Source organism: Theropithecus gelada, chromosome 1, assembly GCF_003255815.1.
Source record: "Theropithecus gelada isolate Dixy chromosome 1, Tgel_1.0, whole genome shotgun sequence".
In the NCBI taxonomy this organism is placed as follows: domain Eukaryota; kingdom Metazoa; phylum Chordata; class Mammalia; order Primates; family Cercopithecidae; genus Theropithecus; species Theropithecus gelada.
Window position 1 is genome coordinate 220,915,298 of NC_037668.1, and position 26,420 is coordinate 220,941,717.

Sequence of the window (26,420 nt, forward strand, 5' to 3'; positions counted from 1 at the left end):
CCCGCTTCCGTCTCCCAAATTGTTGGGGTTACAGGCTGAGCCCCGCCCAGGCCAATGGGCCTCGTAGGACCGACTGTGTCCCGACTGCGCACCCCCGTCCCGCAGCCCGCGCCAGACCCGGCGCCTCGGCCCCGGCAGGGGGGTGGAGAGGACGCGGGAAGGGGGCGCCCTGTGGGTCCCGCCGGGTAGCTCGGCCGCACTAGTGGGTCCCCGGGCGGGCGCAGGGCCGGGTTGCGGGACCGGCGGGCGCGGGGAGGACTCGGGTTCACAGTCGCTCCCGCTCCGGAAAGTGTGCGGCGGCCGCCCCGGAGGGACCTCGGCGGGGAGGAGGCGGCCGGAGTCGGAGTCGGAGGGGTCCGTCCGCTGCCGGAGACTGGGAGCGCGTCCGCCCCGCCTGCCGGGCCCGTGGTGGGGGCCGCACCCACCGCACCCACCGCTGCGTGGCCGGGACCGTCTTGGCTGGCGCCGCCTTGGAGCCGTCGGCACCGCGCGCGGTCGGGGGAGCGGCGGGGGAGGAAGGACCCGGCGAGCCCGGGGAGGGTCCTGCAGGCGGAGGCGCCGGGGCAGGGTGTGGGGTCAGGGCCCGCGCGGCGCTGCTTCTGCTCCCGAAGTCTGCGGTCGGTCCGAGCTGGCGCGGCGGAGGGTGTGACTCCTGGAGCCACCCCGGAGCGCGAGGCCGCAGCGGGGAGTCCCTGGGCCCGTCTCCGGGACGGCTTTGGCTGAAGCAGGAGGACGGCGTTTGGAGGGTGGGGTGGACGCGTCCTCTCAGCGCCGGCCTGGACTGACAGCCTCCACTGCGCCCACGCTGCCCTCGTGCCCAGGGTTCTCAGAAGTCCAATGCCAGGCGGAGGCGAGGGGCAGATGCCCAGGGTTGGGAGGCCGCTGGCGGTCCAGGTCCCGCAGGATGCGAAGGATTTTCCAGGAGGGCCCAGGGGCTGCAGGGTGCACAGGCCCACCTTGCACGGGAGCCACTGCCCGGGCCTTAACTGGGCGGAGCCATTCCGGGGCCGCCGCTCCTTCCCTGCGCGGCCAGGCTCGGGCTCCAGGCAGGCTGCTGCAGGGGGCCTGATCCGGGGGACAGCCGGCTACCCACCCCGGCAAGGGCGCCCACCCACCTCGGCCGCTGACAGCCTCGCAGGGAGGCCCCAGCGATGAGCAAGGGGGCTGGCGGGAGGCCGGGAGGCCCAGCCGGCCTGAGTCCTGGACAGGTGATTGACAGGTGAATGAGCTGGAGTGGAGCGTGTCTGGCTGGGGGCCAGGGAAGATCTGCCAGGACCTCAGGGGCTGCAGGCTGCCAACTGCCCGCCCCAGCTCTGGATGCCCTACTCGAACCTCAGTTTCCTCACCTGCCAGGAAGGACCCGTATGTCAGGGGTGTTTTGACGATTAAACTGGACAATCCTGGTAAGCTCTCGTGAGCCCTCCTTGGCTGCAGATCTTTTTTACTTTTCTTTTCTGACTTCGCTATGGAACTCTGGAATGCCTGCAGGGGGGCAGGCAGGCAGGCCGGACCTTGGCCCCTGGCTGCATTGTCCCTTATGGGCGCCCCCACTCCTTCTAGGCCCTTTTAAAGCACATACCTAGCGAAACATCTGGACCTCAGAGAGCTTCAGAGAACATTGTGCATTTCCAAAACCAAAATGCTTTCTTCCCTGACCCCATGTTCTCATCTCACTCCAAAACTCAAATTCCTTGGGCAGCCAACTTCAGAAAAGGGCCTCAATTTGATGCTTGTTCTCTGGGACCCACCCAGGGCCCTTTCGATGGAGCATCATGCCACCTCCATCCGCCCCCGTCCCCCAACCGGGGCTTCCCCCAATACACTGGGGGCTCTTAACTGTAGCGACCTGGATCTGACCACTAGACTTCAGAAGCAGGGGACAGGGAACACAGTCCCCCCAGGAGACTGGCCTGGCCATGGCCTGATGCACAGTGATCTCTGGGCAAGAGACCCTGGACAGGAAATATCTCCGCCCTCTGCTTTCAGACCCCCTAGCCTTCAGGGTGAGATTACCTTTTGCCACAGTGGGGAAAACTGAGGCACAGGGCCGGTGAGCAGCAAAGTTGGGGAGACTGTGACTGGGAAACATGCCCAGGTCCTGAACAGCCCTTCCAGGTTGCCATAGCCTTTGGGCTGTTCTTGGCATGTGGCACCCTGGTTGGGTCAGCACCTTGTGGGGTGAGGGTGCTGGCAGGAGCAGGTGCTGTGGGACCTACAGCAGGAGGGGAATATTTTCACCCTTTCCTGGCACAGCAGTTTTGTTCTCTGATGTGTGTGGACTCCTGTGCCTATGTGGGTGTGGACTGGGCCCCTTTCTATTGATCAAAAAAGAACCATTCCTGGAGCGGCCAGGGGAGTATAGGTACCACTTATGCCTGGCAGCTGGGCAGGTGGCAGTGGGGGATGTGGGGGGCTTGGCTGTCCCGTGCTCCACTGCCACCTCCCCAGGGGGAGCCAGACCCTGGCCTTAGTGCCCATTCCTGCCCAGTTCCACACATCCTTCACTCAGCATTCCCCTGCCTCATTCCCCCAACTCGGCCCTGCCATGTGTCCCCAGGGGCCCTGGGATGGGCTCACAGGAGGTAGTAACTCTGTCGCCTGCCTCTGCCTGAAGTCAGGGGTCCCTAATCTGGCCCCTAGTGGGCTGAGAGGGTGGGCAGGTCAGGGGTCAGCCCTTGGCTGAACATGGAGTCTTTTCCCCCACCCCTGCTTACACTGGTGGGGCTGGGGGCTACTCTGGGTCCTCCCCAGCCCCTCACTAGGCCAGTTTGAAGGAAATACTCATACAGATGGCTTCACCTGTTGTCAGTTGCCCTCACCAAACTGGAACCAACCAGCTGTTGCCCTTGGACCAGGGCCTGGGCCTGAGGCTGCCATGAACAGTCAGTTTTCTGCCTTCTGGGGGGTGGCATCTCCCAGCTCTGGGTGGTCCCCACAAGACACGATGTCCAGCACTGGAGGGAAGAGATCAGGGCGGGAGCCCCTGACCACAGGACCTGGCCATGAGCTGTAGGTCCCTGTGGGACGCAGGCTCCTGTGGATGCTTCAGGGGGTGAGTGGGGGTCCTTCTGGCTGGCAGAATCCTGGTGGGAACTGGGCATGTGGAGCTGGCTTAGGCAGGATGGGCAGAATTCGGCCTGGCCAGGGAGCCAAGGACTGGTGTGGCCAATGTGGGCAGCAGGGCCCTTGGATCTAGGCCCAGTGTCAGCAGAATGGCAAGTTAAAGAATTGCTGGCCCAGCTGGATCTGGGGAGAGGCTTTCCCAGCAGAACCACCTTGTCTGCACTGGGTATTGTCTGACCTTGGCAGAGAGGCCTGGGGGTGATGGTCTGCTGGTGCGTCCCTGCTATCAGGCCTTGGTGGCCCCTCAGGAGCTAGGTGCTCACTGGGTAGGGGGAGGGGCCCAGGGGCTACCTGTGTGTATCTGCCCTTAGATGTGCCCCCACCCCAGCTTCTCAGCCTTCAGGGTTGGGGCCCAGGACTGTTTACCTGCTCTATGGCTCCAGCTCTGACTAGCTCGCCTGGTGACTCTGACAGTTTCCTTCTCCCAGCCTGAGTCCTCCTCTGGGAGACACAGGGTTCCAAACCCCATGCAGGTAGAGTTCGCTATTAGCCACTCTTATGAGCCCACCTGGGCCTCCTCACTCCACTGGCCTGTGAGACCCAACTGGCCAGACCTGGTGTCCTGTTTGTATTTTGCTTTTTCTCAGGGTGTGTTTTCTGTAACTACCGCTGTGTGGAGCTATCATATGAGCCGCAGGGTACAGAACATTCCCACCCCCGAAAGCCCCCACTCTGGGCCCCTTGGCTGGTCAAGCCTGTTTGGCTTGGTGTTGACAGCCCCTGCAGTGTGCACTGTTGAGTGGATCTGTCCACACGGCTGCCTGGGCCTGCATCTCCATCCTTGGTGCTGAGGCCCGTTCTGTTCCCCCACTCTCCACCTGAGCTACTCCTGAAGCCAAGACGAGAGATGGGGAGGGGGTGCTGACAGGGACCCCTCCTGGGTGAATCTCTACTGTGAGGGGGCTGGGCTTGCCCCATCCCATCATTTTCTCCCCTGAACTCCACGTCAGCCAGAGGTCAGCCAGGCGCAGCCTGTCCCCACCTGCTTTTGTGCTGCCCATGAACTGAGTGAATTTTACATCCCCAAGCAATAGGAAAAAAATCAAAAGAATTAACACTTTATGACACTTTCCAATTACAAGTTTCCATGTCCATAGTGAAGTTTTCTGGGCGTGTAGCCTTGCCTGTTCCTTTACACATTGTCTGCGGAAGGCTGCGGTCACGCTGCAACTGCAGGGCCCCGTCCTTGGGACGGAAACATTGACAAAGTTGAAAATATTGACCCTCGGCTCTTTAGGCAGTTTCCAGCCCATGCCTGGTTTTGAGCACTGTCTGCTGAGACCCCAGGCTCTGGGCCGGCTCCTTCCTCACTCAGGGCTCCAGTGGCCTCTGCTGGTGTGTCTGTAAAGTGGGGGTGCCATGGGGCCTCCCTGTGGGGTGTTGAGTCCTGGTGTGCCAGGTTTTGGGGTGCCTGCATCAGGCTGTCTCACTGAGAGAGATCCCAGTGCCTGATTCTGGCCAGTAGGAATATTTACTCTTAACCAGTGGGGACACCTTGGAGCTGAGCTGCCACCCACCCAGCGGTGTCTGGGTCAAGGTTGGGGCAGGGCTGGTGTCCTGAACCGCTTTCTGAAGGGGTCCCCATGGCTGCTGGTGCTCAATGCCTTCGAGACAGCACTGAGGCCAACAGCTGCTGGCAGCGGCTCCCCCAGGCTGTGTGTACTGTGCCCTCTGTGTGCGAGTGACAGGCGAGTGCCTGCAGGGGTCATGCCGGGCTGTGTGCAGGGGGCCAGAGGTTAAAGTTCCCTGAGCAGCTGTGTGATCCAGGAGCAGCCAAGGGGTCTCTGGAGGCGTGGCTGCCACGACCCTACCCTGAAGGACTTGCTTGTCATTGGTAGAGAGGAGAGGACCCCCAGGAGGTGCTGCCTGAGGGGCTCCATTCCCGCTTGTGAGGGGCGCCTAGGGTCCTCCTGGGGCGAGTCAGAGACTGAGCCCTTGGGGTGAAAGTCCCTTCCCCCAGCTGAGAGCAGCAGGCACCGGGGCATGGGCTGCCTCAGGGCCCCCGCCCACTCACACCCTCTCCTGCCCTGCAGCTGCTCGATCCTCGGGAGGTGAGGAAGATGGGAGGATGAGGCTAAGACACAGGGGAGACCAGATTCCAGGCACATAGACTGGCCGGGGGTGAGGCCTGCTCCTACCCAGCAAGCCCAGACCTCCACAGGCAGGTGAGGGACTGAGGTCTGGGGTATGACCTCCCTAAGTTGCCTCAGGGTGGAGGAGGAGCTGGGCCACTGAGATGGGTCTGTATGCCTGGCCCTGGGCCCTGGGTAGCAGGCTGGGGGTGGGAGGGGACACCCATGCTGCAGATGGGGAGACTGAGGCACAGGGCTCCGAGGGCTCCAGGAGCAAGGAGGAGGCCAGGGCTGGCCTGTGGGGACTTTGGTGTTGACTCTGGGTGAGGTGGAGCCCGCAGATGTGACTACAGCAGAGCTCAGGTGGCTGCAATGCGGTGAATGGACCCAGGCATTAAGGGCACCAGCAGATGACTGCCACAGCCCAGTGCAGGGGAGGGTGTCTATGGGGGGCTGTATATTAGTGCCAGCAGGGTTTGGGTTTCCCAGCAGATGGCTGTGGGTGTGAGACAGCAATCAGGGGGACAATGCCCAGGGGTTCTGGCTTGGAACAGAGGCAGGTGCACTTTGCTCAACTGTAGATGGCCTGCGTGGGGAGGTGGGATTTGGCTTTGGAGAAGCCAAGAGACGTGCATATGCAAGTGAGTGTCATCCTGGGATGGACACGGAGGGGGGCAGTCACACAACCTGGGGACCAATGGCGCATGGGCTGAGCCCCCATGCCCGCTGGACTGGAGCAGGCAAGGAGGTGAGGAGGAGCCAGCCTGGGAGGTGGAAGTCGGGGAAAGCCCAGGGGACCAGAGGCCAGAGCAGTGGATCCTGGGATAGGACGAGAATTCTTTTGGCTGTGCTGTCCCCATGGCCCCTACTCCTGACCACATACTCCGGTACTCTCGCCCTGAGTCCCTGCTTGCCCCCGCCTACCTGACCATCCCAGGTAGGAGTTAGGCGTTTTCATCCCCTGTGAGCTTGGGCTGTGAGGGTCCCTGGACAGCAGCATTTCAGAAGGCATTGTCTGGCCGTGGACAGCACCGTTGAGTCACTGTGGTTGCCTGGTCCTAAGAAAGAGCCCCTGCTGCAGTTTCCTAGGCTCTCACTGTCTCCTGGGGTCTCTGCCCCCACCCCGGGAAGTCTGGGAGGGCAGCTCAGAGCTCTGGGAGGTGCCTCTTCCCAGCATCTGTCCACACTGTGCCCACCAGTGCCTTGGCATCATCCCCTGAGAGGTGGGCATATGTCCCTGTGGGTGGGTGACAGCAAGGTCATCACAGGGAGGGGGCCGGAGGGGGCCTGTCCCTGTGGGTGGGTGACAGTAAAGTCATCACAGGGAGGGGACGTATCCCTGTGGGTGACAGCAAGGTCATCATGGGGAGGGGGCATGTCCCTGTGGGTGACAGTAAAGTCATCATGGGGAGGGGGCGTGTCCCTGTGGGTGACATTAAGGTCACCATGGGGAGGGGGCGTATCCCTGTGGGTGACATTAAGGTCACCATGGGGAGGGGGTGTATCCCTGTGGGTGACATTAAGGTCACCATGGGGAGGGGGGCGTATCCCTGTGGGTGACAGCAAGGTCACCATGAGGAGGGGGCGTGTCTCTGTAGGTGGGTGACAGCAAGGTCACCATGAGGAGGGGGCGTGTCTCTGTAGGTGGGTGACAGAAAGGTCACCATGGGGAGGGGGGCGTGTCTCTGTAGGTGGGTGACAGAAAGGTCATCATGGGGAGGGGGCGTGTCTCTGTAGGTGGGTGACAGAAAGGTCATCATGGGGAAGGGGCGTGTCTCTGTAGGTGGGTGACAGCAAGGTCATCATGGGGAAGGGTTATCTTCCTCGTGGGCCCCTGGTGACCCCTCCTGGGGGATGACAGTTCAGCATTTCCAAGAGTCTTGGCAGGAAGGCTGCCCCCAAACCAGTCCTTAGGAAGGAGAAAACCGTTGGGCTGAGGGTAGAGGCTGCAGCAGCCCCGGACACCAAAAGGGGGTAGAGGCAGGGCCTCCTGGATGCCATCCTCACCCGGTACCCACCAAGCCCTGGAGCTCTACAGAGGGAGAACTAGGGGTGCAGACTCCAGGGGGCCATCGCTGCCCAGCCGTCTCTGAGGCTCCCAGTTCTCCAGGCAGCTGGATTTCCCCTTCTGGTAAACTGCTCCCAAGACCTGTCCTGGTTCATGCACCCAGCTGGGTCCTGGGCCTTCCCCTGGTGGGCCTGCCTCAGTGTGCTTCCTCGGGCAGGTGGGTACTCCCCTGGCAGATGCCCTTATGACCTGAAGGCCCCAAGGCCAAGGGGGAGCACCCCGGACCTCTCAGCAGGAGCTGCCAGTTGGAGGAAGCAGACGGGGAGGGGACACATGGTCCAGCTCTGAGAAAGCCTGACGTGGGGGAACATGATGTCGAGGCTCCTGGGAGCCTCATCTACTTAGGCAGGGGTCTTTGAAAGGCCAACACTCCCTACACAGGAGGAAAAACCAAGATCGCAGGCGTGGGCAAGGGCAGCTTTGGAAGGGCATCAGGTCAGATGGGCCTCTGCTCCCCACCTTGGCTATGGCCTTCCTGTGCACTTCTGCCAGCAGGGACCCCACTGGACTCAGCTCCAGTGGGTGGACAGGAACCAGCTTGTGGTGCCAGACACCAACACCATTTGCTTCTGATGCCTGACCGTGGGCAACTCTATTCCCTCCATCTGGCTGAAGAGCCAGAAGAAGTTCCGTGGAAAGCATCACACGCGAGCATCAAGGTGGGCCTGGAGGGTGGTGGGGGCAGGGCTGCCATCCTCTCTCCCGCCCTTCCACGTGGAGCTGAGGCACCAGCGGTAGAGTCTGGTTATGGAGAGTGCGGTGCCTTCAAACTGCTGTTTTCCACCCGTGTCATGAAGAACAAGCTCAGCAGCATCCAGCAAACTGACATGCTGGACACGCTGTGTGGGCTGTGGCCTTCAGGCAGGGAGCATGAAGTGAGGTAGCCCTAACCCAGCTGGGCCCCTCAACGTGCTCTCCTCACCAGCCCCTTCTGCTGGGCAGCGAGGTGCAGCTCCACGGCAGGTGTACAGCGCCTCAGCACATGGAGGTGAGTGGCAGCAAGGCAGGCCTGGACAGCACGCCCTACCTCACTGTTCCCAAGGTGGGCACCACCCCCGGCTGGGTACAGGCTGGACAGCACGCCCTACCTCACTGTTCCCAAGGTGGGCACCACCCCTGGCTGGGTACAAGGTGGACAGCACGCCCTACCTCACTGTTCCCAAGGTGGGCACCACCCCTGGCTGGGTACAGGCTGGACAGCACGCCCTACCTCACTGTTCCCAAGGTAGGCACCTCCCCTGGCTGGGTACAGGGGAATGGGCAGGCTGGAGGCCTCGCTTCACTTAAGTCTTCAGTTCACTGGTAGATTTCACTGAAATCTACTGGCATTATAGAATGTTTGGAGTAACCTATGAAAGACAAAATTATGTTGGAAGGCTGAAGCAGGAGGATCACTTGAGTCCAGGAGTTTGAGACCAGCCTGGGAAATGTAGTAAAACCCCGTCTCTACAAAAAATACAACAAAATGAGCTGGGTGTGGTGGCACGTGCCTGTAGTCCCAGCTACTTGGGAGGCTGAGGTGGGAGCAATTTTCCCACTTGAGCCCTGGATGTCGAGGCTTCAGTGAGCCCAGATGGTGCCATTGCACTCCAGCCTGGAAGACAGTGAGATCCTGTCGCACCAAAAAAAAAAAAAAAAAAAAAAAAAAAAAGGCACCAGCAGGAAACAAAATCCTGTGCACTGAGTAGTTCTCCAGGATATGAAGTTGTTGGTTCATATAGAACCTGCTATGAACCAAAGTCCAAAATTAGATGTAGTTTCCCCTCAACAACGTGTCAATTCATAAAAGTGGGAATCACTCCTGTGACTGTCTCTAATTGGTTCAAAAACATTTGCTTTTCTCTCTGCAACTTTGTATATTTTTAGATTAATTAAATCTCTTTACTATGATATGTGTATTTATCCTATTTCATCTTGGGTTTACCTTGATAATTTGTACCTAATGAGACATTTATTCTTAATTTGTAGTATTCCATAGTATTCCATGTTTTTAGGTTTTCTGGGCAGTCGACATGGAAGATTTATGAGGGTAAGGTTTCGGTGTCATCAGTGAATGACCGACAGTTTTCTTCTCTTTTTGTTTTAAGAGACAAAAATCTTGCTCTGTCATCCAGGCTGGAGTGCAGTGGCATGATCTTGGCTCACTGTAACCTCCACCTCCTGGGTTCTAGCAATTCTCCTGCCTCAGCCTCCTGAGTAGCTGGGACTACAGGCGCATGCTGCCATACCCAGCTAATCTTTTGTACTTTAATAGAGACGGGGTTTCATTATGTTGCCCAGGCTGGTCTCGAACTCCTGAGCTCAGGTAATCCACCTGCCTTGGCCTCCCAAAGTGCTGGGATTACAGGCGTGAGCCACCATGCCCGGCGACCCAGAGTTTTCTCTGTTGTAGCATGACAAATATAAGGATAGCTGATATACTTAAAACTCATTTTATTGTGTGAGTCGAATGAGTTACTGGATCTAAAGGAAACCAGTGAAGCATGCCATCTGACTTTGGATTATTTCAAGACAGCACTGAAACTGAGCCCGCCTCCACTGTTTCATTGATATTTAGATAGGACAGAAAAGCAAATGTTGATAAGAACAAATACTACACCACTTAATAAATTATGAATGGGATGAACAATGGAAATTTGATGAATCAGAGTGATAAGTACTTATTTAGTTCATATAATGTGTTAGTCATTATTATACCTATACACTTAGTATGTAATCATTTAACACGTATAACACAATGATTTATGGAGAATGCACATTGATAATCATATTAGGTGGCATTAAAACCACAGAAATAAAAATGTTTCGGTATATAACACATAAATGAACATAGGAAAGTTAAGTAACTTGATTAAAAAGTGTGACTTCAATAGCAAAGACACGGATTCAACCTAAATGTCCATCAACAGTGAAGTGGATAAATGCCCATCAACAGTGAAGGGGATAAAGAAAATGTGGTACATTTCTTTACCAGGGAATACTATGCAGCCATAAAAAAGTGAGGTCTCCCTATGTGTCCTAGGCACTGGAGTGCAGTGGCTATTCACAGGCACACTTCAGCCTCAAACTCGTGGGCTCAAGCAATCCTCCTACCTCAGCCTCCCAAATAGCTGAGATTTCAGGTGTATGTCACCATGCCCAGACCTGGGAGTTTTGTAATAACACCCTGTTGAAGTGCACAAGGCAATGACCTTTATGTCAGATCTTTCAAAACAGTTCAAGTAACAACGGCCATCCCCAATTACGTTCTCATGTGTTCCACGGTGCTACAGGGAGATGTCTGCTGATGGTGGCCACATGGTTGAGTTGTGATCAATGAGACTTAGAAAGAAGTGCCTGGGGAGGCTGGCCTTCTCTAAATTCAAAAGCAATGGCTGCCAACCTAATTCCCCATGACCTGTCAGCTTCATGGTTCCTCCTGGTTGCTGTTTGGAATGTGGTTTGATACCTGGAGGTGGGACGGCCAACTTGGACCATGAAGGAATAAGCATGAACACAATAACTAAGTACAGACAATGTCAGAGAAAGAACATAAGAACAAACTTGTATCTCATAAGATCACTGGACTATCTCATCAATCGTGGGCTGCTACCTTTTCAACAGTGTACATGACACACAATACACATATTGTGTTCTTATGTATACAACGGTCTTTTTTGGTGTAATTGAACACAAACTATTAACTACAGAATGAGATCTGTTATTATATTTCAGTTGCACCAATCATGTGTGAACATAACCTGACACCCAAATTTGCTGTATCTATTCCCACAATTGACAATGAACTTTCCATTATAGACAGGCTGGGGAAGGAACATGGGCTGTGAAAAAACATGGAAACTTTCACCCGAAGAGCTACCAGGTGAAGTATGTGAGGTTGAAATGCTCATTGCATCTGACTGGCCAACTTCTCCTCTGCCTTTCCCAGTGCCTCTCACAGAGCCAGGACTAGACTGAGCAATGGGCAGAGTGGAAGTGAAGGAGGTAGGTCCCTGCCACCTGTGAGTCAGCTTCCCCGGAAGGTCACCCACATACAGTGAATCAAATCCAAGTTGGGGTTACACTTTGTGCTCAGCCACTGGGACACTGGAGTCGTGTAACCACAGCTCAACATCAATGATCATTAGAGAAATGCTAATCCAAACCACCATGAGATGCCATGTCACAGCGGTCAGAATGTCTCTTATTTTTTTTTTTTTTTTTTGAGACAGAGTCTCGCTTAGTCGCCCAGGCTGGAGTGCAGTGGCGCGATCTCGGCTCACTGCAAGCTCCGCCTCCCGGGTTCACGCCATTCTCCTGCCTCAGCCTCCCGAGTAGCTGGGACTACAGGCGCCCGCCGCCTCGCCCGGCTAATTTTTTGCATTTTTGGTAGAGACGGGGTTTCACCGTGTTAGCCAAGATAGTCTCGATCTCCTGACCTCGTGATCCGCCCGCCTCGGCCTCCCAAAGTGCTGGGATTACAAGCGTGAGCCACCGCGCCCGGCCAGAATGTCTCTTATTAAAAAGTCAAAAAATAACAGATGCTGGCAAGGTTACAGAAAAAAAGGGAATGCTTATACACTGTTGGTGGGAGTGTCAATTTCCAACCATTGTGGAAAGTAGTGCAGTGATTTTTCAAAGACCTAAAACCAGAAATACCATTTGATCCAGCAACTCCATTACTTGGTATATACCCAAAGGAATATAAATCGTTCTGTTACAAAGACACATGCATGCATATGTGCACTGCAGCACTATCCACCAGAGTGAAGACATGGAATCCACATAAATGCCCATCAGTGACAGACTGGTTTATATACACCGTGGAATAATACACAGCCATAAAAAAGGTTGAGATCATGCCCTTTGCAGGGACATGGATAGAGCTGGAGGCCATTATCCTTAGCAAACTAACACAGGAACAGAAAACCAAATACCACATGATCTCACCTATACATGGGAGCTAAATGATGAGAACACGTAGAAACATAGAGGCGAGCAACACACACTGGGGCCTCTCAGGGGGTGGAGGGTCGGAGGATGGAGGGAATCAGGAATAAGTGACTAATGGGTACTAGGCCTAATGCCTGGGCGATGAAATAATCTGCACATTGAAGCCCCATGACACGCGTTTACATGCGTAACAAACCTGCACGTGTTGCCCTGAACCTAAAAGTTTATACAGATGGCAAATAAGCCCATGAAAAGATGTTCAACATCGTTATCCATTAAGGAAATACAAGCTTAAAATCACAATGAGGTACTACGGCGTATCTATCAGATTTCTAACTTAGAAGACTCATGATGTTAAGTGTTGACAAGAGTGTGGGGATGTGGAGCCCTCATACACTGTCGGTGGGGGAGCGGACTGATGAGGCTGCTTTGGGACATGGTTGATCAGTTCCTTAAAACGTTAAACATACCTACCGTGTGATCTAGACTTTCCACCCCTGTGTATTTACCTGGGAGTGGGGGAAGGCGTATGTCCATACTGGAGCTCATGCATGGATGTTCATACAAGCTTGTTTTTTTTATTTTTTATTTATTTTTCTTCTTCAGCTTTACTGAGGTATAACTGACACATATAAATGACAGCAGCTTTTTTTTTTTTGAGATAGGGTCTTGCCATGTTTCCTAGGCTGGACTTGAACTCCTGTGCTAAAGTAATCCTCCTGCCTCAGCCTCCCAAGTAGCGGGGACTACAGGCATGTGCTACCCCACCTGGCTTGCAGTTTATTTATTTATTTAGAGGCAGGGTGTCACACGGTTGTCCAGGCTGGAGTACAGCGGCATGATCATGGTTTACTGCAGCTTCAAACTCCTGGGCTCAAATGATCTCGCCGCCTCAGTCTCCTGTGTAGCTCGGACCACAGGCACAAGCCTCCAGGCCTGGCTAATTTTTGAATTTCTTTGTAGAGACAGGGGGTCTTGCTATGTTGCCTAGGATGGCCCACTTTGGCCTCTCAAAGTGCTGGGATTTTTAATGGGCAAGAGCCGGAACCAATCCAATGGCCAATCAACAAATGAATGCGTGGACAAACTGTGGTGTATTCACACAATGCAAGGAACTCAGTACCTGAGCCATTTTTTGGTAATAGCTTTATTGGGATATAATTCACACACATAAAATTTAGCCATTTAAAATGAATGACTGGGCCGGGTGCGGTGGCTCACGCCTGTAATTCCAGCACTTTGGGAGGCCGAGGCGGACACATCACCTAAGGTCAGGAGACCGAGACCAGCCTGACCAACATGGAGAAACCTCGTCTCTATCGAAAATAAAAATGAGCTGGGCGTGGTGGCGCATGCTTGTAATCCCAGCTACTCGGGAGGCTGAGGCAGGAGAATTGCTTGAATCTGGGAGGTGGAGGTTGTGGTGAGCCGAGATCCCGCCATTGCACTCCAGCCTGGGCAACAAGAGCGAAATTCCATCTCAAAAAAAAAAAAAAAGAAAGAATGATTTTGTGACTTTTTTTTGTTTGTTTTTTGAGAGGGAGTCTTGCTGTGTTGCCCAGGCTAGAGTGCAATGGTGCGATCTTGGCTCACCGCAACCTCCACCTCCCAGGTTCAAGCGATTCTCCTACCTCTAAGTCTCCTGAGTAGCTGGGACTACAGGCGCACGCCACCACACCTGGCTAATTTTGTATTTTTAGTAGAGGTGGTGTTTCACCATGTTGGCCAGGATGGTCTCGATCTCCTGACCTTGTGACCCGCCCACCTCGGCCTCCCAAAGTGCCGGGATTACAGGCGTAGCCACCGCGCCCGGCCCTGATTCTGTGGCTTTTAGTACATCCACAGAGTTGTGCAACCACTATCACAGTCAATTTGAGATGATCACCCCACAAAGAAACTCTGCATCCTGTAGCAGCCAACTCCGTTTCCCACAGCCACCCTTACCCCAGCCTATGCAACCACTAATCTACTTTCTGTCTCTATTTGCCAATTCTGGACATTTCACATAAAAATAAAATCATACAATATGTGAGGTTCGTGTGTGTGTGTGTGTATGTGGCTTCTTTCACTTAACCAAATACTTTCAAGGTTCATTCATGTTGTAGTATGTATCAGCATTTCATTCCTTTTGTTTTGTTTTAGAGACAGGGTCTCGCTGTCACCCAGGCTGCAGTCCAGTGGTGTGATCATGGCTCACTGCATCCTCAACCTCCCCAGGCTCAGGTGATTCTCCCACCTCAGCCTCCCAAGTAGCTGGGACTACAGGCACACACTGCCATGCCCGGCTTTTCTTTTTTTTTTTTTTTTTTTTTTTTGCATTTTTAGTACAGATGAGCTCTCATCATCTTTCCTAGGCTGGCAACTCCTGAGCTCAAGTGATCCACCTGCCTAGGCCTCCCAAAGTGCTGGGATTACAGGCGTCAGCCACAGCGCCCCTTTGTTCCTTCTTATGGGTGAATAAGGTTCCATTGCAAGGATAGACCAGATTGTTTTCCAGAGTGGCTGCACCGTTATGCAATCCCACCAGCAGGGTGTGAGGGTTCCAATTTCTCCATATCTTCACCGACACCTGTTTTTTTTGTCTGTTTCTTTTTTTTTTTTTTTTGAGATGGAGTTTCGCTCTTTTGCCCAGGCTGGAGTGCAATGGCACCATCTCCACTCACTGCAACTTCCGCCTTCTGGTTTCAAGTGATTCTCCTGCCTCAGCCTCCTGAGTAGCTGGGATTACAGGTGTCTGCCACCACACCCGGCTAATTTTTGTATTTTTAGTAGTGATGGGGTTTCACCATATTGACCAGACTGGTCTGGAACTCCTGATCTCATGATCCGCCTGCCTCGGCCTCCCAAAGTGCTGGGATTTCAGGCCTGAGCCACTGCACCCAGCTGTCTATTTATTTCATTTTAGTCATTCTACTGGGAATGCAGTGGTATCTCACGGGAGTTTTTGGTAACACCTTTATTGAGAGAGGATTCAAACAGCATTATGATTCACCCATTTAAACCACATGCAGCAATGTGGATGGATCTCAGATTAACTAGTCCAAGTAAAATAATCCAGATAAGGCTAAGGACATTTGAATAAAAGCTATTTTAACTGGGGAAAAGTAAATATTGTACAATTGTATTCATCTAAAATTCTAGAAAATGCAAAATAGGCCAGGCACGGTGGCTCACGCCTGTAATCCCAACACTTTGGGAGGCCGAGGCGGGCGGATCATGAGGTCAGGAGTTCGAGACCAGCCAGACCAACATGGTGAAACCCCATCTCTACTAAAGATAAAAAAAATTAGCCAGGCTGGTGGCGCATGCCTGTAATCCCAGCTACTCAGGAGGCTGAGGCAGGAGAATCGCTTGAACTCAGGAGGTGGAGGTTGCAGTGACCCGAGATCACGCCATTGCACCTCAGTCTGGGCGACAGGGCGAGACTCCGTCTGAAAACAAAACAAAACAAACAAAAAACATAATAAGCATGTGAATCCTTCACCGGCAACCAAAGTATTCAGGTTCTCTCATCAAAATTGCCTAGAAGCATGGCGTGCCCCACGGACAGAAGGAAGAACGGTGTGGTGCCCGCGGCCCATCTGAGAACATGCGGGGAAGGGGCACCTCCTCCCCCAGCCGAGGGAGGTGGTGAGTGACTGCGCAACCCCGCCAGGGAAACTGTGCTATTTCCATGGAGCTGTGCCACCCACGGACGGGAAGATCCCACTCGCAAACCCACGCCACCGAGGCCCAGCGGCCCAACCCTGGAATGCCCGGATTCTTACAGCCATTCAGCTGGAATCTACTTAAGCCCACCCACCTCCCAGGCGGAGGGGCAACCAGCACTGGCTGCTGCCTGCTGTCCAAGCCATTTGAGCTCCTTGGGGGAGAGGCAGCAGCCAGCACTGGGACTGCAACTGCCTAACGTGCGAAGCTCCCTGGGCGGGAGAAGGGTGGCACCCATTTCTAAAGCTCCAGGCTGCACTTTCCCCTGCTTCAGCCAGGGAGGCGGGACAGCTCGGTCCCAAGACCTGTCCCTACAGCCCAATACAGGGCTGTGGCAGCCTGCAGGGAGTGCCTCTTCAGGCCTCACCCTGACCCATCCTTCCTCACTGGGCGGGGCTTCCCTGGAGGGTCTCCAATAACTCCAGCCAGAGGCTCAGGGACAGAATTTGGATCTCCCTAGGCCTGAGCCCCTAGGGGGAGGGGTGGCCGCAGTCTCTGCAGACGAGCAGACTTAGCCCCTCCTCCCTGTAGTTCTGAGGAATCTCAGCAGCCCAGATGAGTGGTTTCCCCCAGCGAAGCACACCCTCTCCACCAAGGAACAACGTGCTTCGTTAAACGGGTCCTTCTCCCTGTTTCCTCCAACGGGGGTGGTCAGGCACCCCATTCAGGAGCGATCCTACTGGCATCTGGTTGGTGTCCCTTGAGGTAAGACGTCCCAGAAGAAAGAGCAGGCGCCCATCTTTGCTGTTCTCCAGCCTCCTTGAGTGGCATCTCCAGGCATGGGAGTGAATCAGATGAGTATGGGCTGAAGTGAACCCCCAGCAAACTGAGGCAGCCCTACAGAAGAGGGCCCTGACTACTTAAAGAAAAACAAACACGCAGAAACTGACAGTGTCAACAACAACAACCACAAAGGCCCTCACAAAAACCCCATCCAAGAGTCAGCAGCCTCAAAACCGAAGCTAGACAAACTCACAAAGATGAGAAAGAATCAATGAAAAAATGCTGAAAACCCAAAAGGCCAGAGTGCCTCTTCTCCTCCCAACGATCACAGCATCTCTCCATCAAGGCCACAGAACTGGATGGAGGATCAGTAAGATGAACTGACAGAAGTAGGCTTCAGAAGATGGGTAATAAACACTACAATGAGCTAAAGGAACATGTTCTAACCCAATGCAAAGAAGCTAAGAACCTTGATAAAAGGTTAGAATAAGGGAGGACCACCCCTTATTGGGCATAAGACAATAAGACCACCCCTCATATTGTCTTATGCCCAATTTCTGCCTCCAAAGAAAGAAGAAGTAAAAATTAAAAAGCAGAAATGAAATCCACAGGCAGACAGCCCGGGTGCCGCACCCTGGGCCTGGTTAAAGATCGACCCCTGACCTAACCGGTTATGTTATTTATAGATTCCAGACATTGTATGGACAAGTGTTGTGAAAATCTCTGTCCTGTTCTGTTGCGTTCTGATTACCGGTGCATGCAGCCCCCAGTCACGTATCCCCTGCTTGCTCAATGGATCATGACCCTCTCATGCGGACCCCTTTAGAGTTGTGAGCCCTTAAAAAGGACAGGAATTGCTCACTTGGGGAGCTCGGCTTTTGAGACACAAGTCTGCTGAAGTTCCTGGCTGAATAAAGCTCCTTCCTTCTTTAACCCGACGTCTGAGGAGTTTTGTCTGCAGCCCCTCCTGCTACAAGAAGAATTGTTAACTAGAATAACCAGTTTAAGGCCAGGAGCGGTGGTTTACGCCTGTAATCCCAACACTTTGGGAGGCTGAGGCAGGTGGATCATGAGGTCAGGCATTCGAGACCAACATAGTGAAACCCCGTCTCTACTAAAAATACAAAAAATTAGCCGAGTGTGGTGGTGGGTGCCTGTAATCCTAGATACTTGGGAGGTTGAGGCAGGAGAATCACTTGAACCTGGAAGGTGGAGGTTGCAGTGAGCCAAGATTGTGCCACTGCACTCCAGCCCAGGCGACAGTGCGAGACTCTATCTCAAAAAAAAAAAAAAAAAAAAAGAACCAGTTTAGAGAAGAACATAAATGACCTGGTGGAGCTGAAAAACATAGCATGAGAACTTCGTGAAGCACACACAAGTATCAACAGCTGAATTGACCAAGTAGAAGAAAGGATATCACAGTGTGAAAACCACCTTACTGAATAAGACATGCAGACAAGAAGAGAGAAAAGAGAATGAAAAAGAATTAACAAAGCCTCCAAGAATATGAGACTTCATAAAAAGACCGAACTCAAGGACTGATTGGAGTACCAGGAGAACAGGGAGAATGGAAACAAGCTGGAAAACACACTTCAGGATATTAGCCAGGAGAACTTCCCCAACCTAGCAAGACAGGCCAACATGCAAATTCAGGAAATACAGAGAACACCATTAAGATAATCCACAAGAAGAACAACCCCAAGACACATAATCATCAAATTATCCAAGGTCAAAATGAAGGAAATACTGTTAAGGGCAGCCAGATAGAATGGCCAGGTCACCTACGAAGGGAAGCCCATTAGACTAACGGCAGATAGCTCAGCAGAAACTACAAGCCAGAAGAGATAGGGAGCCAATATTCAATATATATATATATATATATATATATTTTTTTTTTTTTTTTTTGAGACGGAGTCTCGCTGTGTCTCCCAGGCTGGAGTGCAGTGGCGTGATCTCGGCTCACTGCAAGCTCCGCCCCCTGGGTTCACGCCATTCTCCCGCCTCAGCCTCCCAAGTAGCTGGGACTACAGGCGCCCGCTACCACGCCCGGCTAATTTTTTGTATTTTTAGTAGAGACGGGGTTTCACCGTGTTAGCCAGGATAGTCTCGATCTCCTGACCTCGTGATCCACCCGCCTCGGCCTCCCAAAGTGCTGGGATTACAGGCTTGAGCCACCGCGCCCGGCCATATATTTTTTTTTAAGATGGAGTCTCACTCTGTCACCCAGGCTGGAGTGCAGTGATGTGATCTCAGCTCACTGCAACCTCTGACTCCCAGGTTCAAGTGATTCTCCCGCCTCAGCCTCCTGATTACCAGGGATTACAGGCATGGCCACCACACCTGGCAAATTTTTTGTATTTAGTAGAGATGGGGTTTTGTCATGTTGGTCAGGCTGGTCTTGAGCTCCTGATCTCAGGTGATCCATCTGCCTCGGTCTCCCAAAGTGCTGAGATTACAGGCATGAGCCACCGTGCCCAGCCTCAACATTCTTAAAGAAAAGAATTTTCAACCCAGAATTTCATATCCAGCCAAACTAAGTTTAATAAGTGAAGGAGAAATAAAATCCTTTCCAGACAAATGCTGAGGGATTTCGTTACTAACAGGCCTGCCCTGCAAGAGCTCCTGAAAGAAGCACTAAATACAGAAAGAAAAAACTGGTACCAGCCAGTGCAAAAACACATCAAAATATAAAGACCAATGACACTAAGAAGAAACTGCATCAACTAACGGGCAAAATAACAAAACAGCATCATGATGACAGGATCAAATTCACACATAATAACAATAACCTTAAATGTAAATGGGCTAAAAGCCCCAATTAAAAGACCCAGACTGGCAAACTGGATAACGAGTCAAGACCCATCAGTGTGCTGTATTCAGGAGACCCGCCTTATGTGCAAAGACACACACAGGTTCAATACAAAGGGATGAAGGAATATTTACCAAGCAAATGTAAAGTAAAAAAAAAGCAGGGACTGCAATCCTAGTCTCTAACAAAACAGATTTTAAACCAACAAAGATCAAAAAAGACAAAAAAGGGCACTGCATAATGGTAAAGGGAACTATTCAACAGGAAGAGCTAACTATTCTAAATATATATGCACCCAATACAGGAGCACCCAGATTCATAAAACAAGTTCTTACAGACCTACAAAAGGAATTAGACTCCCATGTAATAACAGTATGAGATTTTAACACCCCACTGTCAGTATTAGATCAATGAGACAGAAAATTAGCAAGGATATCCAGGACTTGAACTCAGCTCTGGATCAAGTGACCTAGTAGATGTCTACAGAATTCTCTACCACAAATCAACAGAATATACATTCTTCTCTGGTGCCACATGGCACTTATTCTCAAATCAATGACACAATTGGAAGTAAAACAATTCTTAGCAAATGCAGATGAACTGAAATCATAATAGTCCCTCAGACCACAGTGCAATCAAGTTAGAACTCAGGATTAAGAAACTCACTCCAAACCACACAATTTCATGGAAATCAAAAAACCTACTCCTGAATAACTGCTAGGTAAATAATAAAATTAAAGCAGAAATCAAGAAGTTTTTTGAAACCAATGAGAACAAAGAGACAATGTACCAGAATCTCTGGGACACAGCTAAAGCAATGTTAAGAGGAAAAATTATAGTACTAAATGCCTACATTAGAAAGCTAGAGGCAAAAGCAAACTAATCCAAAAGCTAACAGAAGACAAGAAAGTACTAAGATGAGATAAGAATTGAAGAAGATACAGACACAAAAAACCCTTCAAAAAAATTCAACAAACCCAGGAGCTGGTTATTTGAAATAATTAATAAAAGAGACCACTAGCTAGACTAATAAGAGAGAGAAGAATCAAAAAGACATAATAAAAAATGATAAAGGGGGTATCACCACTGACCCCACAGAAATAAAAACTACCATCAGAGAATACTACAAACACCTCAATCCAAATAAACTAGAAAATCTAGAAGAAAAGGATCCATTCCTGGACTCCTACCAAGACTAAACCAAGAAGAAGTCAAATCCCTGAATAGACCAATAACAAGCTCTGAAAATGAGGCAGTAATTAATAGCCCACCAACCAAAACAAGCCCAAGACCAGATGGATTCAAAGAATTTTATCAGAATACAAAGAGGAGCTGATACCGTTCCTTCTGAGACCATTCCAAACAATTGAAAAGGAAGGACTCCTCCCTAACTCATTTTATAAGGCTAGCATCATCCTGATACCAAAACCTGGCAGAGACACAACAAAAAAAGAAAACTTCAGGCCAATATCCCTGAAGAACATCAATGCAAAAATCCTCAAGAAAATGCTGGCAAACTGAATCCAGCAGCACATCAAAAAACTTATTCACCACGATCAAGTTAGCTTCATTACTGGGACGCATGGCTGGTTTAACACATAAATCAATAAATATAATCCATCACATAAAGAGAACCAAAGACAAAAACCACATGACTCAATAGATGAAGTAAAGGCCTTCAATAAAATTCAACATCCCTTCATGTTAAAAACTCTCGATCAATGAGGTATTGATAGAACATATCTCAAAAAAGTAAGAGCTATTTATGACAACCCCACAGCCAATGTCGTATCGAATGGGCAAAAGTTGGAAGCATTCCCTTTGGAAACTGGTATAAGGCAAGGATGACCTCTCTGACCACTCCTATTGACACACATAGACTCAAAATAAAGGGATGGAGAAAGATCTACCAAGCAAATGGAAAACAACAAAAAAGCAGGGGTTGCAATCCTAGTCTCTGATAAAACAGACTTTAAACCAACCAAAGGTCAAAAGAAACAAAGAAGGCCATTACATAATGGTAAAGGGATCAATTCAACAAGAAGAGCTAACTGTCCTAAATATACATGCATCCAACACAGGAGCACCCAGATTCATAAAGCAAGTCCTTAGAGACCTACAAAGAGACTTAGACTCCCACACAATAATAATGGGAGACTTTAACACCCCACTGTCAACATTAGACAGATCAATGAGACAGCAAGTTAACAAGGATATCCAGGAATTGAACTCAGCTCTGCACCAAGTGGACCTAATAGATATCTACAGAACTTTCCACCCCAAATCAACAGAATATACATTCTTCTCAGCACCACATCACACTTATTCCAAAATTGACCACATAGTTGGAAGTAAAGCACTGCTTAGCAAATGTCAAAGAACAGAAATTATAACAAACTGTCTCTCAGACCACAGTGCAATCAAACTAGAACTCAGGATTAAGAAACTCACTCAAAACCGCTCAACTACATGGAAACTGAATAACCTGCTCCTGAATGACTACTGGGTACATAACGAAATGAAGGCAGAAATAAAGATGTTCTTTGAAATCAATGAGAACAAAGACACAACATACCAGAATCTCGGGGACACATTTACAGCAGTGTGTAGAGGGAAATATATAGCACTAAATGCCCACAAGAAAAAGCAGGAAAGATCTACAATTGACACCCTAACATCACAATTAAAAGAACTAGAGAAGCAAGAGTAAGCACATTCAAAAGCTAGCAGGAGGCAAGAAATAACTAAGACCAGAGCAGAACTGAAGGAGATAGAGACACGAAAAACCCTTCAAAAAATCAACGAATCCAGCAGCTGGTGTTTCGAAAAGATCAACAAAATTGATAGACCACTAGCAAGACTAATAAAGAAGAAAAGAGAGAAGAATCAAATAGACGCAATAAAAAATGATAAAGGGGATATCACCACTGATTCCACAGAAATACAGACTACCATCAGAGGATATTATAAACACCTCTAAGCAAATAAACTAGAAAATCTAGAAGAAATGGATAAATTCCTGGACGCATACACCCTCCCAAGACTAAGCTAGGAAGACGTTGAATCCCTGAATAGACCAATAACAGGTTCTGAAATTGAGGCAATAATTAATAGCCTACTAACCAAAAAAAGTCCAGGATGAGAGAGGTTCACAGCCGAATTCTACCAGAGGTACAAGGAGGAGGTGGTACCATTCCTTCTGAAACTATTCCACTCAATAGAAAAAGAGAGAATCCTCCCTAACTCATTTTATGAGGCCAACATCATCCTGATACCAAAGCCTGGCAGAGACACAACAAAAAAAGAGACTTTTAGACCAATATCCCTGATGAACATCAATGCAAAAATCCTCAATAAAATACTGGCAAACCGAATCCAGCAGCACATCAAAAAGCTTATCCATCATGATCAAGTTGGCTTCATCCCTGGGATGCAAGGCTGGTTCAACATATGTAAATCAATAATGTAATCCATCATATAAACAGAACCAAAGACAAAAACCACATGATAATCTCAATAGATGCAGAAAAGACCTTCGACAAAATTCAACAGTCCTTCATGCTAAAAACTCTCAATAAACTAGGTATTGATGGGATGTATCTCAAAATAATAAGAGCTATTTATGACAAACCCACAGTCAATATCATATTGAATGAGCAAAAACTGGAAGCATTCCCTTTGAAAACTGGCACAAGACGGGGATGCCCTCTCTCACCACTCTTATTCAACATAGTGTTGGAAGTTCTGGTCAGAGAACTTCTGTCCAGAGAAAGAAATAAAGGGTATTCAATTAGGAAAAGAGGAAGTCAAATTGTCCCTGTTTGTAGATGACATGATTGTATATTTAGAAAACCCTATTGTCTCAGCCCAAAATCTCCTTAAGCTGATAAACAACTTCAGCAAAGTCTCAGGATATAAAATCAATGTGCAAAAATCACAAGCATTCCTATACACCAATAACAGACAGACAGACAAATCATGAGTGAACTCCCATTCACAATTGCTTCAAAGAGAATAAAATACCTAGGAATCCAACTTACAAGGAATGTGAAGGACATCTTCAAGGAGAACTACAAACCGCTGCTCAATGAAATAAAAGAGGACACAAACAAATGGAAGAACATTCCATGCTCATGGATAGGAAGAATCAATATTGAGAAAATGGCCATACTGCCCAAGGTAATTTATAGATTCAATGCCATCCTCATGAAGCTACCAATGACTTTCTTCACAGAATTGGAAAAAACTACTTTAAAGTTCATATGGAACCAAAAAAGAGCCTGCATTGCCAAGACAATCCTAAGCCAAAAGAACAAAGCTGGAGGCATCACGTTACCTGACTTCAAACTACACTACAAGGCTACAGTAACCAAAACAGCATGGTACTGGTACCAAAACAGAGATATAGACCAATGGAACAGAACAGAGCCCCCATAAATAATACCACACATCTACAACCATCTGATCTTTGACAAACCTGACAAAAACAAGAAATAGGGAAAGGATTCCCTATTTAATAAATGGTGCTGGGAAAACTGGCTTGACATACTGGATCCCTTCCTTACACCTTATACAAAAATTAATTCAAGATGGATTAAAGACTTAAATGTTAGACCTAAAACCATAAAAACCCTAGAAGAAAACCTAGGCAATACCATTCAAGACACAGGCATGGGCAAGGACTTCATGACTAAAACACAACAAGCAATGGCAACAAAAGCCAAAATTGACAAATGGGATCTAATTAAACTAAAGAGCTTCTGCACAGCAAAAGAAACTACCATCAGAGTGAACTGGCAACCTACAGAATGGGAGAAAATTTCTATAATCTACCCATCTGACAAAGGGCTAATATCTAGAATCTACAAAGAACTTAAACAAATTTACAAGAAAGAATCAAACAACCCCATCAAAAACTGGGCAAAGGATATGAACACATACTTCGCAAAAGAAGACACTTATGCAGCCAGCAGACACATGAAAAAATGCTCATCATCACTGGCCATCAGAGAAATGCAAATCAAAACCACAATGAGATACCATCTCACACCAGTTAGAATGGTGATCATTAAAAAGTCAGGAAACAACAGGTGCTGGAGAGGATATGGAGAAATAGGAACACTTTTACACTGTTGGTGGGACTGTAAACTAGTTCAACCATTGTGGAAGACAGTGTGGCGATTCCTCAAGGATCTAGAACTAGAAATACCATTTGACCCAGCTATCCCAATACTGGACATATACCCAAAGGATTATAAATCATGTTGCTATAAAGACATGTGCACACGTATGTTTATTGTGGCACTATTCACAATAGCAAGGACTTGGAACCAACCCAAATGTCCACCAATGATAGACTGGATTAAGAAAATGTGGCACATATACACCTTGGAATACTATGCAGCCACAAAAAAGGATGAGTTCATGTCCTTTGTAGGGACATGGATGAAGCTGGAAACCATCATTCTGAGCAAACTATCACAAGGAAGGAAAACCAAACACTGCATGTTCTCACTCATAGGTGGAAACTGAACAATGAGAACACTTGGATACAGGAAGGGGAACATCACATGCCGGGGCCTGTCATGGGGTGGGGAGATGGGGGAGGGATAGCATTAGGAGATATACCTAATGTAAATAACGAGTTAATGGGTGCAGCATACCAACATGGCACATTTATACATATGTAACAAACCTGCACATTGTGCACATGTACCCTAGAACTTAAAGCATAATGATTAAAAACAAAAAAACAAAAAAACAACAAAATATAGTATTGAAAGTTCTTGCCAGGACAATCAGGCAAGAGAAAGAAATAAAGCGTATTCAAATAGGAAGAGAGGAAGTCTGTTTGCAGATGACATAATTTTATATTTAGAAAATCCCATCAACTCAGCCCAAAAACGTTTTGAGCTGATAAGCAACTTCAGCAAAGTCTCAGGATACAAAATCACTGTGCAAAAATCACAAGCATTCTGTTACACCAACAATAGGCAAGCAGAGAGTCAAATCATGAATGAACTCCCATTCACAATCACTACAAACAGAATAAAATACCTAGGAATACAGCTAACAAGGGATGTGAAGGACCTCTTCAAGGAGAACTACAAACCACTACTCAAGGAAATAAGACAGGACACAAACAAATGGAAAAACATTCCATCCTCATGGACAGGAAGAATCAGTATCACGAAAATGGCTACACTGCCCAAAGTAATTTATAGATTCAGTGCTATTCCCATCAAACTACCATTGACATTCTTCACAGAATTAGCAAAAACTATTTAAAATTTCATGTGGAATTGGCCAGGCACAGTGGCTCATGCTTGTAATCCCAGCACTTTTGGAGGCCAAGGCGGGTAGATCACTTGAGGTTAGGAGTTTGAGACCAGCCAGGCCAACATGGTGAAACCCCATCTCTACTAAAAACACAAAAATTAGCCAGGCATGGTGGCGTGTACCTGTAATCCTTGCTACTGGGGAGGCTGAGGCAAGAGAATTGCTTGCTCCCAGGAGGTGGAAGTTGCAGTGAGCCGAGATCATGCCACCACACTCCAGCCTGGGCAACAGAGTCAGACCCATCTCAAAAAAAAAAAAAAAAAAGAAGTATATGGAATCAAAGAAGACCCCATATAGCCAAGACAATCCCAAGCAAAAAGAACAAAGCTGGAGGCATCATGCCGCCTGACTTCAAACTATACTACAAGGCTACAGCAGCCAAAATAGCAAGGTACTTGTACCAAAACAGACATATAGACCAGTGGAGCAGAACAGAGACCTCAGAAATACTACCACATATCTAAAAACATCTGATCCTCGACAAACCTGACAAAAACAAGCAATGAAGAAAGGATCTCTGATTCAGTAAATGGTGCTAGGAAAACTAGCCATATGCAGAAAACTGAAACTGGACCCCTTCCTTACACCTTATACCAAAATTAACTCAAGATGGGTTGAAGATTTAAATGTAAAATCCAAAACCATA

The 26,420-nt window shown here is 49.4% G+C and overlaps 1 protein-coding gene across 1 annotated transcript; it reads right to left on the minus strand.

Moving 5' to 3' along the window:
- Positions 1-265: 265 nt before the first annotated feature.
- Positions 266-3,101, minus strand: C1H1orf229 (chromosome 1 C1orf229 homolog). The gene is given in 10 exon segments (XM_025403853.1): positions 266-303; positions 306-335; positions 338-481; positions 484-568; positions 570-778; positions 781-854; positions 856-1,065; positions 1,749-1,864; positions 2,014-2,154; positions 2,820-3,101. Coding segments are annotated over 10 exon segments (1,329 nt in total).
- Positions 3,102-26,420: the final 23,319 nt, after the last annotated feature.